At 43.7% G+C, this 15,420-nt stretch overlaps 2 protein-coding genes across 3 annotated transcripts in view; one reads left to right on the plus strand and one right to left on the minus strand.

Moving 5' to 3' along the window:
* Window positions 1–507, minus strand: part of APIP (APAF1 interacting protein) — a 45,599-nt gene extending 45,092 nt beyond the window's left edge. Inside the window, exon 1 of the mRNA XM_049889433.1 lies at window positions 425–507. Coding sequence (XP_049745390.1) covers window positions 425–481 — 57 coding nt within the window. The 5' untranslated portion in view covers window positions 482–507. The remainder of the gene's footprint in view (window positions 1–424) is intronic.
* The window catches only part of PDHX (pyruvate dehydrogenase complex component X), an 81,011-nt gene continuing 66,059 nt past the window's right edge, over window positions 469–15,420 (plus strand). The window contains exon 1 of one of the 2 annotated variants that reach the window (XM_049889412.1): window positions 469–556. Coding sequence is in view for 1 of the 2 variants with exons in the window: in XM_049889411.1 (XP_049745368.1) it covers window positions 854–1,031 (178 nt within the window). In the remaining variant the exon portion in view is untranslated. Of the gene's footprint in view, window positions 557–800; window positions 1,032–15,420 lie in introns of those variants that run through there. The other variant, XM_049889411.1, reaches the window with a different exon arrangement.

Genomic DNA, 15,420 nt, shown 5'->3' on the forward strand with positions numbered 1-15,420 from the left:
AGTCAGTCGCCAGAGGACAGAAAATAAGTTCGAGGAGCTCAAACTGTTAGTTAGCTTCAGTTCCACTCCAGGACTCTTCGTTTCTTTCCTCGTCCTGCCTTCCTGACAAGTGGTTTTAAAACACACTTATAAGACGCCCAAACGCACTCCCCGCTCCGTTATTTTTCCTCTTGCACGTTGGGGGACAGCTCCCGCCGCTGCTGAACCCAGCCAGGGTAGCGGCGATCGTCACGGGTGCTGCCCTCAACTCCGCGAGGGGAAGCAGCGGGGTGCGGGGGTCGTGTCCCCTCAGGCCCGAAGCACCGCCCAAGGCTCCACGCCTCGCTGGCGACCCTAAGACAGGCCCACGTCCGAGCTCCGGCAGCAGCGTCCCAACAGCGCCTTGCCTCATTGGAATAAAGGACACCGGTGGTACCGCCCCTACCTGAGCGAGGCATTGCTGCGGGAAACAGTCGCCTTCCGGAGCACGGCAGCCAGACATAGCCTGGACAAGATGGTCCCGCTGCCTCCGATCTTCGCACGGGATCGCTCCTGGAGTTCCACCTGGGTTCGCACGGTGAGGCCTCAGAAACAATCAGGCGGTGCTGAGGGCAGCCTAGAGGCGGGGTGGACAAGGTGGGAGGCGGGGCCTGAGAGGGCCTCACCGACTGGGAGATCCTGTGGCGAGGCAGGAGGGCCGGGGTGGGGCCAAAGAATTTGGGGGCGGGGCTAGGAGGGCGGCTTGACTCTGAGGCCCAAAAGCACAGCCCCAGCCAGGGGGCGTGATCAACTAGATTGGAGGCGGGGCCTGGGGGGGCCTCGATGACTGGGCGATCAGGCTGTGCTGCGGACAACCCGCGCGAAGGCTGGGAAAATGGCGGCCTCCTGGAGGTTAAGCTGTGACCCCCGTATACTACGCTACCTCCTGGGTTTCAGCGGCCGCCGAAGCCCCGGGCCGCTTAAGGGCCCCGGGCTGCTTAAGGGGGCTGCCGCGTGCTTTGGCGGCCGAGTAGGTAGTTGGAGATGGTTTCACGGCACACAGTGGATGCATGGTGAGTGAGTGGGGCTCGCTCAGCGCCTCTGTAGCTGAGCAATGGGCCCGAATAGGTCCATTACTAACTGAGGGTGTGCGTCTGGGTGTGGAGGTTCCCGCGGCTCCCTGTTCTCTTGGCTCGTCATCCGGGAGGGATCCGCGGGCTTGGCCTGGTGCATGCCGCAAAGGTTTTTCCTGGGTGTTGGGATATCTTTACTCCGTTTCTGGTCCCTCATCGTGATCCTGCTTTGAAATTTGGGTTATTTACGAGGCAGCGGAGAAAGGGCCTAAACGCCCTTCTGTCAGGTCCCTAACGAGTCACGCCTCAGGTTCCTTTAGGGTCGTCAAGCACCTCGTACGGGGGAAAGCTGCCAAGGTTGCTGACAGCTAAATGCCACTGTTAGACGTTTTTATTCATTCTGTATGACCATCTCTACTGAGAGGTTTTTTCCTAGAGGCCAGTCGGGTTGCCCCACGGATGTCTCCTAACGGACATGGTTTGTAAATGCCTATGGCATCACGGAGAGAGGTCTGAGTTACCGTCCCCTTGCTAAGAGGAGAATCATACCAAGACATTTATTGTAGAACGCTGTCATTTAGTAATGATGTTGACAAGATGAAATTGGCATAACCAAAACCAAACCAAACCCAGTGCCATCGAGTCGATTCTGACTCATAGAGACCCTATAGGACAGAGTAGAACTGCCCCTTGGAGTTTCCAAGGAGCGCTTGGCAGATTCGAACTGCTGACCCTTTGGTTAGCAGCTCTAGCACTTAACCACTACGCCACCAGGGTTTCCAGAAATTGGCATGCAGGGTATTATTTTTCCTTACATGGGACAGAAGAAAATAAGATTAGTGTTTTTTTGATTGACCTATTTATTACCTGCCAATCATCATTCCTGGGTCTCCACAGAATAATTTTTTGTTTTAAAAATTAGGTGCAGTAGGCATCATCTACATATTCTGAGCTACCTGAGGCTCAGAAAAGATAAGTTACACGAAGTCACACAATTAGATGAGTGCATTGGTGTTTCTAAAGATTAGGTGATGGAAACAATTTCAGTTTCTTCAGCATGATATTTCATAAAATATTCCTTGGAGTGATGGAAGCCCTCTCCCCCCTCCTCTACCCAAGTTTGTTAAAAATCGAATTTTTGTATAGCTCACCAAGATCCTGTCTGGGGTGAAGCCCAGGATTCTGCATTTTACAACCACCCTTAGGTGAGTTTTAATATAGGTGTTTGATGGACTACACTTTAAGATATACTGCCTAAGAAAATCATGGAATATTAAAAGCTCAGTGTTGGGAATAATCTAGGAAGAGTTTTCTTAACTTTGTTTATGAAACAGGTCCTTTTGAGGATCTTTGAATGCTCTAGAGCCTTTCTGCAGAGAAAGGGGCATATGTGTAAATACACAAAAATATGCATGCAATTTCAGAGGTTTTCCTTGGACCCAGTTGAGGGACTCCTGCCTTTAGAAACTCACTTAAACCTACTAAACCAAACCCACTGCTTACAGGACAGAGTAGAACTGCCCCTTAGAGAGAAACTCACTTAGGCAGTCCTTATTTGCATCATAACCTTCTACCCCCTTCCTTCCCACACACACACAGCATGAGTAACTTGTCTAACTCTGCTTGAACATCATCTGTAAGGAGAGGGAGCTACACCCCAAGGAAGGCTGTGTTGGTTTCCCATGGCTGCTGCAACAAATTAACACAAATTTAGTGGCGTAAAACATCACAAATTTCTTATCTTGCAGTTGTGGAGGTCAGAAGTCCAAAATTGGTTTCATGGGCTAAAATCAGGGTGTTGACAGGGCCATGTTCCTCTGGAGGCTCTGGCCAAGAATCCGTTTCCTTGCCTTTTCCAGCTTTTAGAGGTGGCCTGGATTCTTTGGTTCCTGGCTTCCTTCCATCTTCAAGGCCAGTGATGGTCAGCTCTGTCTTACATCAGTCTTGACACTTCCCCCTGCTTCCCTGTTAATTATAAGGACCCTTGTGATTGCACTGGGAACACCTGGATAATCCAGGGTACTCTGGCCCTCAGAATCAGTTGATGAGCAACCTAAATTCCATCTTCAGCCTTCATCTTCCTCTTACCTCGTAACATAACCACAGGTTCTGGGGTTAGGGTGTGGAAATTTGGGGGAGGGGTCGGTTATTCTGCCTACTGCAGATGCCTACTGTGTTATTGGATAGCTGTAAGTTATTTGGAAACTTTGGATTTTTTTTTTTTTCCTGTATCGAGCCAAAATTTATCTCCTTATGACTTTGACCTACAAGTTCTTGTTTTGCCATGCTGAATACATGTGGCAGTCCTTAAACTATTTGATTTACAAAGCATGAATTTACAGTGTCTTCCCAGTTCTTCATTGAGCTCTGTAGAAATTGTAGTCCCATGAAACTAAACAGCTATCTGGTAATCTGTAGGCTATGTGATTAAGTACATTAATGAACTGTTTCCTCTTTCACACCTTTCAAGGATTTAAAAACCTGTTAATTGGAAGTACCTTTGGAGTTTTGGTTTCCTTAAAAAGTGTTCATTGGCAGCATTTTTATAAGCTGTGACATACTTCATATGCTTACTAATTCCGAGAACTTCTTATCCGCTTCTCAAACAGCCTAGTAGAGTGGGCATTATCTGCATTTTTGATGGATGAAAATACTAAGGCTCTGGGAAATTAAGTAGGTCTCCATTATAATGTTAATGAGCTGAATGTATATTTTAAAACAAATTTTAGTAATATTTACATTGTGAATTAGCTTTAATAAATGAACTGTGTAAACCAGTTGCCCTGGAGTCAGTTCCAACTCATGGCAACCCCTGTGTGTCAGAGTAGAACTATGTTCCATAGGGTTTTCAATGACTGATTTTTCACAAGTAGATCACCAGGCCTTTCTTCCAAGGTGCCTCTGTGTGGACTCCAACCTTTCGATTAGCAGCCGAGTTAACCTCTTGCACCACCCAGGGACCCCTATATATTGCCTACCAAGTATACACACCCCATTTTATTTATGAAATCTGTTGATTCATATGCTTTCACTTAGCATCCAATGGCACATTTGTAAGGAGGCTGTCTGGAATTGTTAGGTAGTCTGTGGTTGTAGATATTTTTCCTATGAGTGAAATAAACTAAAAACGTCAGAAGACTTACCAACTTGTAATACGGGTCTTCTTAGTATTAAAGTGTAAAATTAAAATTCCTCATGAATCCCAGTTTATTTTGCAATTGTGGACAAGCGTAAAAAAAAAAAGTCACTTACAGTCTAGCAAAAGAATAAACAAGCACATATAATGGAAGATTTATACATTTTGTTTTAAGAGGCAAGCGACAAATTTCAGACAACAGTGATTTAATTGATACTTTTCTGCAACTGTGTAAATTATGGACTTTTTTTGTATTAAACGAAACGTTGTTGTTGGGTGCCTCAAGTCCATTCTGACTCATAGTGACTACATGGGACAAAGTAGAACTGTGCCATAGGATTTTCTTGGCTTTTTTTTTTTTAATCTTTATGTTAGCAGATCGCCATGTCTTTCTCCTGTGAAGCCACTGGATGGGTTCAAACTGCCAGCCTTTCGGTTAGCAGCCAGGCGCTTAACCATTGCACCACCACACTGCTAGGAAGAATTTAGGGAAACCCTGGTGGCATAGTGGTTAAGTGCTATGGCTGCTAACCAAAAAGTCGGCGGTTCGGATCCACCAGGCGCTCCTTGGAAACTGTATGAGGCAGTTCTGCTCTGTTCTGTAGGGTCGCTATGGGTCAGAATTGACTCGACACCAATGGGGTTTTCAAGTGTATAGTTCAGGAGATCTTGCTTGGGATTCTTCTAGCACTGGCTTTTAGAGGGGCACAAATCTATTTGAAACTGATAAAAGCTTTACCACTTCAGAAAAATGCATATATGCAAACTTTCGTATGTGCTTCCAGGGGCCTGAAAGACCCCCCTATAACTTATCTTTAAATATTTCCTAGTTCTAACCTGTTTCTGTAAACATTTTCACTCATTTTCTACAGCAAAGAGGTTGTGATACTTGCAAGGATATTTAACATATCTGAGAACAAGAAAGGTGTGTTTTAATATAGGAATTCCAACTATAAGTAAGGAGTCCCTGAGTGATGCAGTCTAAGTGCTGGGCTGGTAACCAAAAGGTTGGAGATTCAAGTCTACCCAGAGATACCTTGGAAGAAAGGCCTAGGGATCTACTTCCAAAAAATCAGCCATTGAAAATCCTATAGAGCATGGCTCTACTCTGACACACATGGTCAGGTCCACTCAACTGTAACTGGCAGCCATAGGTAAATGGCTGGTGGATGCATTTAGATAAATGACTGCAACATAGTAATTTGGAAGGAAATCTTGATTGAGATCTGAGTTTAGATTAAATTTAGTTGTGCATTTAGGCTCATCAGACCTTTCCCTAAAATCTGCACTCTTCTCTCTCTCTTGCTTATGCTGTTCCTTCCAGTGGAATGATTTTCTTTATGGTTTGAAATCTTTCTCATTCCTTAGATGTCAATCACCCTAGTCTTGTCCATGAGTTTGAGAGGGTCCAAGTAGGAAACAGATGACACCCTCAAAACTGGGTAATTCGAAGAGAGTTTAATGAGGTAACCATTTTTGGAAGCAAGTTTAGAGTGTAAAGTGCTGCACCAAGGAGCTAGTTAGAGCAATCTCCTGTCACCAACCCAAGGTCTGAATGTGCATGGGGAGGGAGCAGTTACAGGAACTGGAAGGAGGGAGCCTATGGGAGGACCTCTGACAGGACTGTGCCCTTCATTTAAAGAATTCGGCCACCCATTGTGACTCAGGGAATGGAGCTGGGGAAATAAATACCTTGACCCCAACCTCCTCTTTCCCATCTGTCTCCTGCCTCTGCTGCCCATTGGCTGAACTCAACTTGAAGCCAAAGCTGAAGGGAGCCTGTTGGTGTAGCCCTTATAGTAGCATGGGGGAGGTTTGAAGGGTAGATCTGGAAGGGCAAATGGAAGATGCCCTCCATACCCACCTCACTCATACTCATCAATCATTGTATTTTGTTTATTCCTCAACTTTAGCACTTACAATATCAAGCACTGTATTGTGTATGTATATGTGGTAGTTCTTATGCTAAGGGATAGGGAAGGAACGAGTATAATTTCTTGGAAGAATCAAGTGTAGTTTCCCTGGAGCCTGTCCCTAGACCACTGCCTTTGGCAAGAGTAAAGGCAAGGTCTTTTTAACTGACCTGATTTTTAATGGAGTTTTTGTGTCTTATGTTAAACAGCTATCCAGTCTATACAGCTTATAAGGCTCTTCGACCACGTTTTATAGGAAGAAAAATTTTCTTTTTGAACCTGTGGCATCCAATTTTGTTTTGGTTCTTTCTTTTCTACTCCTAACTAGAGTTATCCTTTACTATTCAGTTTTTTTTAATGAATGTTTTACTGTGTTTTTGGCAAAAGTTTACACAGCAAATTACGTTCTCTTTTAACAATTTCTATGTATATTGTTCAGTGACACTGATTATATTTTTTGCAAGTGTCAACATTCTCATTTCCATACTGGTTGTTCTGTTTCCATTAATCTATTTTCCCTGCTACTCCTCCCCCCTCTCACCGTCTCATCTTTGCTTTAGAGTAACTGTTGACTGTTTGGTCACAAACTATTCATATTCCATATCCTTTTTTCTTTTTTAATTGTATGTTAGATGAGTGTTTACAGAGCAAATTAGTTTCTCATTAAGCAATTAATACACATACTGTTTTGTGACATTGGTTGTCATCCCCACCACATGTCAGTACTCCCCTTCTTCAACTTGGGTTCCCCATTACCAGCTTTCTTGTCCCCTCCTGCCTTCTCATCCTTGCCCCTGGGCTAATGTGCCCATTTAGTCTTGCTTTGTTTTATGGGCCTGTTTAATCTTTGGCTGAACAGTGAACCTCAGGAGTGACGTCAGTACTGAGTTAAAAGGGAGTCTGGGGGCCATACTCTTGGGGTTTCTCTAGTCTCTGTCAGGCCAGTAAACCTGGTTCCACATCTATCACAAATTCCTGTTGGCTTTGTCTTTTAATAAATATAATCTGACCACTTCTTACCATTTCTACCACTGTAAATCAGACTGGTTCACACCACCACCATCTCTCATCAGCAGATTTCCCTGCCACTACCCTTGCCCCAGTACAAGCTGTTCTCCACAGAGCTTTCACAGCGTTTCTTTTAAGTTGTAATTCAAATCATGTCACTACTTTGCCTGAAACCCTCCAAGAACTTCCCATTAAACTGAGAATAAAATCTGAATTCCTCATTATTCAGTAGGTTATGAATGCCCTCCAATTCTCTAAGCTCTACTCCTACCAAGCTCTTCCTCACTCACTCACTGGACTCCAGCACAGTGGTTGCCTTGCTGCATTTTCAGCATACCAAACATACTCTACTCATTCTTTGTGCTTGCTGTTTCCTCTGCTTCCACCAGATATTTGCATGACTTTCTTCCTCCATTTAGGTCTGCTTACCTTATCAAAGTAAACCTTCCCTAATCAATAAAATACCTCCTACCCTGTTGTTCTCTCCCCTTACCTTTCTTTCTTCTCTTAGTTCGTACCACCACCAGGTATGTTATTTATGTATTTTGAGTGTCTGCTTCCCCTGCTTTAGAATGTTGTTGTTAGGTGCCCTCCATTTGCTTCCCACTGACAGCGACCCTGTGATTGGGTGGGTCCTGCGTCCTGCGCCATCCTCACAATCTTTGTTATGCTTCGTTCTGTTGTAGCCACTGTGTCAGCCCATCTCCTTGAGGGTCTTCTTCTTTTTTGCTGATCCTCTACCAAGCATGATGTCCTCCTCAAGGGACTGGTTCCTCCTGATAACATGTCCAAAGTATGTAAGATGAAGTCTCTTCATCCTCATTTCTGAGGATCAATCTCGCAGTACTTTCTTCCAAAACAGATTTGTTCCTTCTTCTGGCAGTCTGTGGCATATTCAGTATACTTTGCCATCGCCATAATTCAAAGGGGTCAATTCTTCTTTGGTCTTCCTTATTCATTGTCCAGCTTTCACATGCATATGAGGCAATTGAAAACACCTTGGCTTGGGTCAGGCCCACCTTGTTCTTCAAGGTGACGTCTTTGCTTTTAACACCTTAATGAGGTCTTTTGTGGCGGATTTGCCTAATGCAGTACATCCTTTGATTTCTTGATGGCTGCTTCCATGGACTTTGACTGTGGACCCCAGTAAAATGAAATCCTCGACAGTTTCAAATTTTCTCTATTTATCATGATGTTGCTTATTGGACCAGTTGTGAGGATTTTTGTTTTCCTTATGTTGAGGTGTAATCCATACTGAAGGCTGTGGTCTTTGATCTTCATCAGTAAGTGCTTCAAGCCCTCTTCACTTTCAGCAAGCAAGGCTGTGTCATCTGCATAATGCAGGTTGTTAATGAATCATCCTCCAGTTCTGACGCCCTGTTCTCCACATAGTCCAGCTTCTCAGATTATTTGCTCAGCATACAGGTTGAATAAGTACGGTGAAGGGATACAGCCCTGATACACACCTTTGCTGACGTTAAATCACCCAGTATCCTGTTGTTCTTTTCAAACGACTGCTTCTTGATCAATGTACAGGTTCCTTATAAACACAATTAAATGTTCTGGAATTCCCGCTCTTCGCAGTGTTATCCATAACTTGTTATGATCCACACAGGTAAACATCTTTCTGGTATTCTCTGCTTTCAGCCAGGATCCATCTGACATCAGCAATGATATCCCTTGTTCCATGTCCTCTTCTGAATCCAGACTGAATTTCTGGCAGTTCCCTGTCAGTCTACTACTGCAACCATTTTTGAATAATCTTTAGCAAAATTTTTACTGCATGCGATATTAATGATATCATTCGATAATTTCTGCATTTGGTTGGATCACCTTTCTCTGAAATAGGCATAAATATGGATCTCTTCCAGTCAGTTGGCCAGGTAGTTGTTTTCCAAATTTCTTGTCATAGACTAGTGAGTATTGCTAGCACTGCATCCCTTTGTTGAAACATCTCAATAAGTGTTCCATCAGTTCCTGGATGCTTGTTTTTCACCAATGTCATCAGTGCAATTTGGACTTCTTCCTTCAGTACCATTGGTTCCTAATCATGCACTGCCTCCTGGAATGATTGAACATCAACCAATTCTTTTAGGCATGGTGACTCTGTGTATCCTTTCATCTTCTTTTGATGCTTTCTTTGTCCTTCAGTATCTTGCCCACAGAATTTTTCACTATTGAAACTCAAGACTTGAATTTTTTCTTTGGTTCTTTCAGCTTGAGAAATGCCAAGAGTGTTTTCTTCTCTTTTGGTTTTCTGACTCCAGGTCTTTGAACATGTTATTATGATACTTTGCCTTCTTGAGTTGCCCTTTGGAATCTTCTGTTCAGCTCTTTTACTTCATCGTTTCTTCCATTTGCTTTCGAGAGCAACTTTCAGAGTCTCTTCCAACATCCATTTTGGTCTTTCCTTTCTTTTCTGTCTTTTTAATGTCCTCTTATTTTCTTCTTCTATGGTGTCCTTGATGTCATTCCATAACTCGTCTGGTCTTCAGTCATTAGTGTTCACTGTGTCAAATCTATTCTGAAGGTGGTGTAAGAAACGGGAGTGTTATCTCTGATCTCCTCTAACTTTACAAGAGGGAAGGGAACCAAGATCAACAGCCTAAGGCTGATTCCTGTGAGGTGGAGGTCAGACATGCCTCCTGTCTCTGCCATCTTTGCCAATTCTGACACCAACCATCTCTCCCACAGCACTCTCTGCTTCTCTGCTGAGTTCCTTAATTCATTGCAGCAGCCACATGGAACTCACAGACCATACTCAAAATTATGGGATTTACTAGGGAATCAACAGTCATAATTCAGGCTCAGGAACACTCAGGATACAGTTCTTCCATCAGGATAGCCTCTTCCAGCCATGCTCACAGGCATGCCTTTCCCTGGCCCTCAGTCTCTGCACAAAGGCACTCAACTTCATCTCTCATGGGCCAGAAAGCCCACTGTACCGTCTCCTGCTGTTAGGTTTCTGCTACCAGGTCTCTCCTGCTGATTTCTCCTTCCTTGGTGGTGGTGGGCTCTTCCTTCTGCACTGGAATTGGCTCTCTTTTAAGGCAAAACTCACCAATCCCCTTGATGGGCCACAATTACCCTTTTATACAGTCCTGTCCAGTCACCAGGGTGGGAGTTACAAGACCATGGCTAGAAAGGCCACACACAAAAGTAATTAATTGCACCACAGATGGTCTCTAAATTCTGGTGGGATATACTCTCAAGGTCATACTTTGGCTCTCATGGACTTATGCTAATTTGCTTTAGAACGGAAGCTCCATGAAAGAAGGGTTTTGTTTTTTTCTTTTTAATCCTACTTTAGATGAAGTTTTACAGAGCAAGCTAATTCTTCATTAAACAGTTAATACACATACTCTTTTGTGACATTGGTTGCCAACCCCACGACATGTCAACGCTCTCTCCTTCTCCGCCTTGGCTTCCTGGTTCCAGGTTTCCTGTCCCTTCCTGCTTCTCATCCTTGCCCCTGGGCTGATGTGCCCATCTAGTCTGTTTTTTTTTTTAAGGGCCTGTCTAATCTTTGACTCCCCCACGTGTCTGTCAGTTTGTCATACTGTAGGGGCTTGCGTGTTGCTGTGATGCTGGAAGCTATGCCATTGGTGTTCAGATACCAGCAGGGTCACCCATGGAGGACAGGTTTCGGCTAAGCTTCCAGACTAAGACAGACTAGGAAGAATGACCCAGCAGTCTACTTCTGAAAAGCATTAGCTGGTGAAAACCTTGTGAATAGCAGCAGAACATTATCTGATATAGTGCTGGAAGATGAGCCCCCCCAGGTTGGAAGGCACTCAAAAGATGACTGGGGAAGTGCTGCTTCCTCAAAGAAGAGTCGACTTTAATGACATGGATGGAGTAAAGCTTTTGGGACCGTCATTTGCTGGTGTGGCACGACTCAAAATGAGAAGAAACAGCTGCAAATATCCATTAATAATCGGAATCTGGAAAGTACAAAGTATGAATCTAAGAAAATTGGAAATCATCAAAAATGAAATGGAACACATAAACATAGATATCCTCAGCATTAGTGAGCTGAAATGGACTGGTATTGGCCATTTTGAATCAGACAATCATATAGTCTACTATGCTGGGAATGACAACTCGAAGAGGAAAGGTGTTGCATTCATCATCAGAAAGAACATTTCAAGATGTATCCAGAAGTACAGCGCTGTCAGTCATGGGATAATATCCGTACGCCTACAAGGAAGACCAGTTAATACGACTATTACTCAAATTTACGCACCAACCACTAGGGCCACAGATGAAGAAATAGAAGATTTTTATCAGCTGCTGCAGTCTGAAATTGATCGAACGTGCAGTCAAGACGCATTGCTAATTACTGGCAATTGGAATGCAAAAGCTGGAAACAAAAAGGACCAGTACTTGGAAAATATGGCCTTGGTGATAGAAACAATGCCTGAGATCGAATGACAGAATTTTGCAAGACCAACGGCTTCTTCATTGCAAATACCTTCTTTCACCAACATAAACGGCGACTATACACATGGATCTCGCCAGATGGAATACACAGAAATCAAATTGATTACATCTGTGGAAAGAGATGATGGCAAAGCTCAACATCATCAGTCAGGACAAGGCCAGGGGCCGACTGTGAAACAGACCATCAATTGCTCATATGCAAGTTCAAGCTGAAACTGAGGAAAATCAGAGCAAGTCCACGAGAGCCAAAATATGACCTTGAGTATATCCCACCTGAATTTAGAGACCATCTCAAGAATAGATTTGACGCATCGCACTCTAGTGACTGAAGACCAGATGAGTTGTGAAGTGACATCAAGGACATCATCCATGAAGAAAGCAAGAGGTCATTGAAAAGACAGGAAAGAAAGAAAAGACCAAGATGGATGTCAGAGGAGACTCTAAAACATGCTCTCGAACGTCGAGCAGATGAAGCAAAAGGAAGAATCGATGAAGTCAGAACTGAACAGAAGATTTCAAAGGGCCTCTAGAGAAGACAAAGTAAAGCATTACAATGACGTGCAAAGAGCTGGAGATGGAAAACCAAAAGGGAAGGACATGCTTGGTGTTTCTCAAGCTGAAAGAACTGAAGAAAAAATTCAAGCATCGAATTGCAATTTTGAAGGATTCTATGGGGAAAATATTAAACGACACAGGAAGCATCAAAAGAAGATGGAATACCCAGAGTCATTATACCAAAAAGAATTAGTCGATGTTAAACCATTTCAGGAGGTGGCATATGATCAGGAACCAGTGATTATGAAGGAAGAAGTCCAAGCTGCTCTGAAGGCGTTGGCGGAAAGCAAGGCTCCAGGAATTGATGGAATATCAATTGAGATGTTTCAACAAACAGATGCAGCGCTGGAGGTGCTCACTCGTCTATGCCAAGAAATATGGAAGACAGCTTCCTGGCCAGCTGACTGGAAGAGATCCATATTTATGCCTATTCCCAAGAAAGGTGATCCAACTGAATGTGGAAATTATAGAACGATATCATTAATATCAGACGCAAGCAAAATTTTGCTGAAGATCATTCAAAAACGGCTGCAACAGTTTATCAACAGGGAACTGCAGGCTGGTTTCAGAAGAGGACGTGGAACCAGGGATATCATTGCTGATGTCAGATGAATCCTGGCTGAAAGCAGAGAATACCAGAACGATGTTTTCCTGCGTTTTATAGACTGTGCAAAGGCATTGGACTGTGTAGATCATAACAAATTATGGATAACATTACGAAGAATGAGAATTCCAGAACACTTAATTGTACTCGTGAGGAACCTTTACATAGATGAAGAGGCAGTTGTTTGGACAGAACAAGGGGATACTGATTGGTTTAAAGTCAGGAAAGGTGTGCGTCAGGGTTGTATTCTTTCGCTATACCCATTCAATCTGTATGCTGAGCAAATAATATGAGAAGTTGGACTATATAAAGAAGAATGGGGCATCAGGATTGGAGGAGGACTCATTAACAACCTGTGTTATGCAGATGACACAACCTTGTTTGCTGAAAGTGAAGAGAACTTGAAGCACTTACTAGTGAAGATCAAAGACCACAGCCTTCAGTATGGATTGCACCTCAACATAAGGAAAACAAAAATCCTCACAACTGGACCAATGAGTAACATCATGATAAACGGAGAAAAGATTGAAGTTGTCAAGGATTTCATTTTACTTGGATCCACAATCAACAGCCGTGGAAGCAGCAGTCAAGCAATCAAAAGACGCATTGCATTGGGTAAATCTGCTGCAAAGGACCTCTTTAAAGTGTTGAAGAGCAAAGATGTCACCTTGAAGACTAAGGTGCACCTGAACCAAGCCATGTATTTTCAGTTGCATCATATGCATGTGAGAGCTGGACAGTGAATAAGGAAGACCAAAGAAGAGTTGACGTCTTTGAATTGTGGTGTTGGCAAAGAATATTGAATATACCATGGACTGCCAAAAGAATGAACAAATCTGTCTTGGAAGAATCGCAGCCAGAATGCTCCTTAGAGGCAAGGATGGCGAGACTGCGTCTTACATACTTTGGACATGTTGTCAGAAGGGATCAGTCCCTGGAGAAGGACATCATGCTTGGCAGAGTACAGGGTCAGCGGAAAAGAAGAAGACCCTCAACGAGGTGGATTGACACAGTGGCTGCAACAATGAGCTCGAACATAACAACAATTGTCAGGATGGCTCAGAACAAGCAGTGTTTTGGTCTGTTGTGCATAGGGTTGCTGTGAGTCGGAACCGACTCGACAGCACCTAACAACAACAAACAATCTTTGACTGAGGGGTGAACCTTAGGAGTAACTTTATTACTGAGCTGTAAGGGCACCTGGGGGCCATACTCGGGTGTCGCCAGTTTCTGTCAAACCAGTAAGTTTGGTCTTTTTGTGTGTGTGTGTGTGAGTTAGAATTTTTTTCTAAATTTTTCTCCAGTTCTGTCTGGGACCCTCGGTTGTGATCTCCATTAGAGCAGTTGGTGGTGGTAGCCGGGCACCATCTAGTTGTGCAGGACTCAGTCTGGTGGAGGCTGTGGTTTAAAGTAGGGGTTTTTGTCTGTTTTTATTTGCTTCAATATCTCCAACTTCTAAAAGAATGCCTAAATAGTACCCAGTATGTGCCGAATAAATATTTGTTGAATAAGTGAACAAACTGGTTTTGTCTTTAGTCTTTCTCCTCCTCCATTCCATTCTGTCTTGTGCCCTGAAGTGATTATATCAGAAATGCAAATGATGCCACTTCCAGGCTTCCATCTCTCTCCACCAATAAATAGATGAACGTTAGACTTTTAGAAAGATCTAGACTTAGAAGGATCTGGTCCCTAGGTGCCCTTCAGTCCGTCAGGTCAGATGGTCGAAGTGAGTAAAGGAGAATAGGTAACACATTCATGGATATGTTTATTTTTTACTTATGATCTTAAGACTCATTATTTTAGCTTTTCTGCAAGGTTTATAGTTGTGACCACTTCAAAGGATTTGTGACTTGACTTTTGAAAATTACAGACTTGTGAATGTTAGCTATATATGTGCAACTGTTAACAAGTTCAGTTTTTATTGTGGTTATTTCTTTTACCAAAAACCAATCCAAACCTATTGCCATCAAGTTGATCCTGACTCATAGCAACCCTGTAGGACAGAGTAGAATTGCCCCACAGGATTTTTAGGGCTTTAAATTTTTACGGAAACAGACTGCCATATCTTTCTCTGGTGGAGTGGTTGGTGGTTTGAACCGCTGACCTTTTGGTTAGCAGCTGAGTACTTAACCACCGCAGCACATCATGGCTTTCTGTTGTACGGTACAGTGAATTGCTTTAATATGGCCCTTCTAGCTGTGGTTGTGTGACTCAGACAAAATGATTGGGTGGGAGTATGCAAATAAGGTTCTTGTGGCCCAGGAAGGGAATTGGACAATTTTGCTAATGCAAATAAGGTGCATGGAACCCCTACACGGTGTATGGAACTCTTACAGGGTATTGGTCAGTTTTGTCATTCCCCTAGACTTAAAAAGGGAGCCAGTCCCAGAGGTGAAGGGGGAACCTCACTACCACAAAGAAGAACGGAAATGAAGCACATCCTTTGGACCCAGGATCCCTTTGCTGAGAAACCTAGACCCAGGAGACAGAGCTGTAATACCAGAGACAGCGCAAGATGGCGAGAAGTAGTAGCAAGTGCAGCAGAATCCAGCAGCAGAGGAACGGCAGCAGCAGAACCAAGAGACAGGTGCAAGACGGTGCAGTGGGCTTCTTAGCCCATGGAGTGAGAGAGCTGAGTGTGTTCTGGCAGGAGGCTTACTGGTGCAGCGAGGTGCCTCTGGGCTGAAAAAAGAGCTGTAACCTTTGCTTAAGCAGAGCAGAGGCCTGAGC

Source organism: Elephas maximus, chromosome 7 (assembly GCF_024166365.1).
Source record: "Elephas maximus indicus isolate mEleMax1 chromosome 7, mEleMax1 primary haplotype, whole genome shotgun sequence".
Taxonomy (NCBI): domain Eukaryota; kingdom Metazoa; phylum Chordata; class Mammalia; order Proboscidea; family Elephantidae; genus Elephas; species Elephas maximus.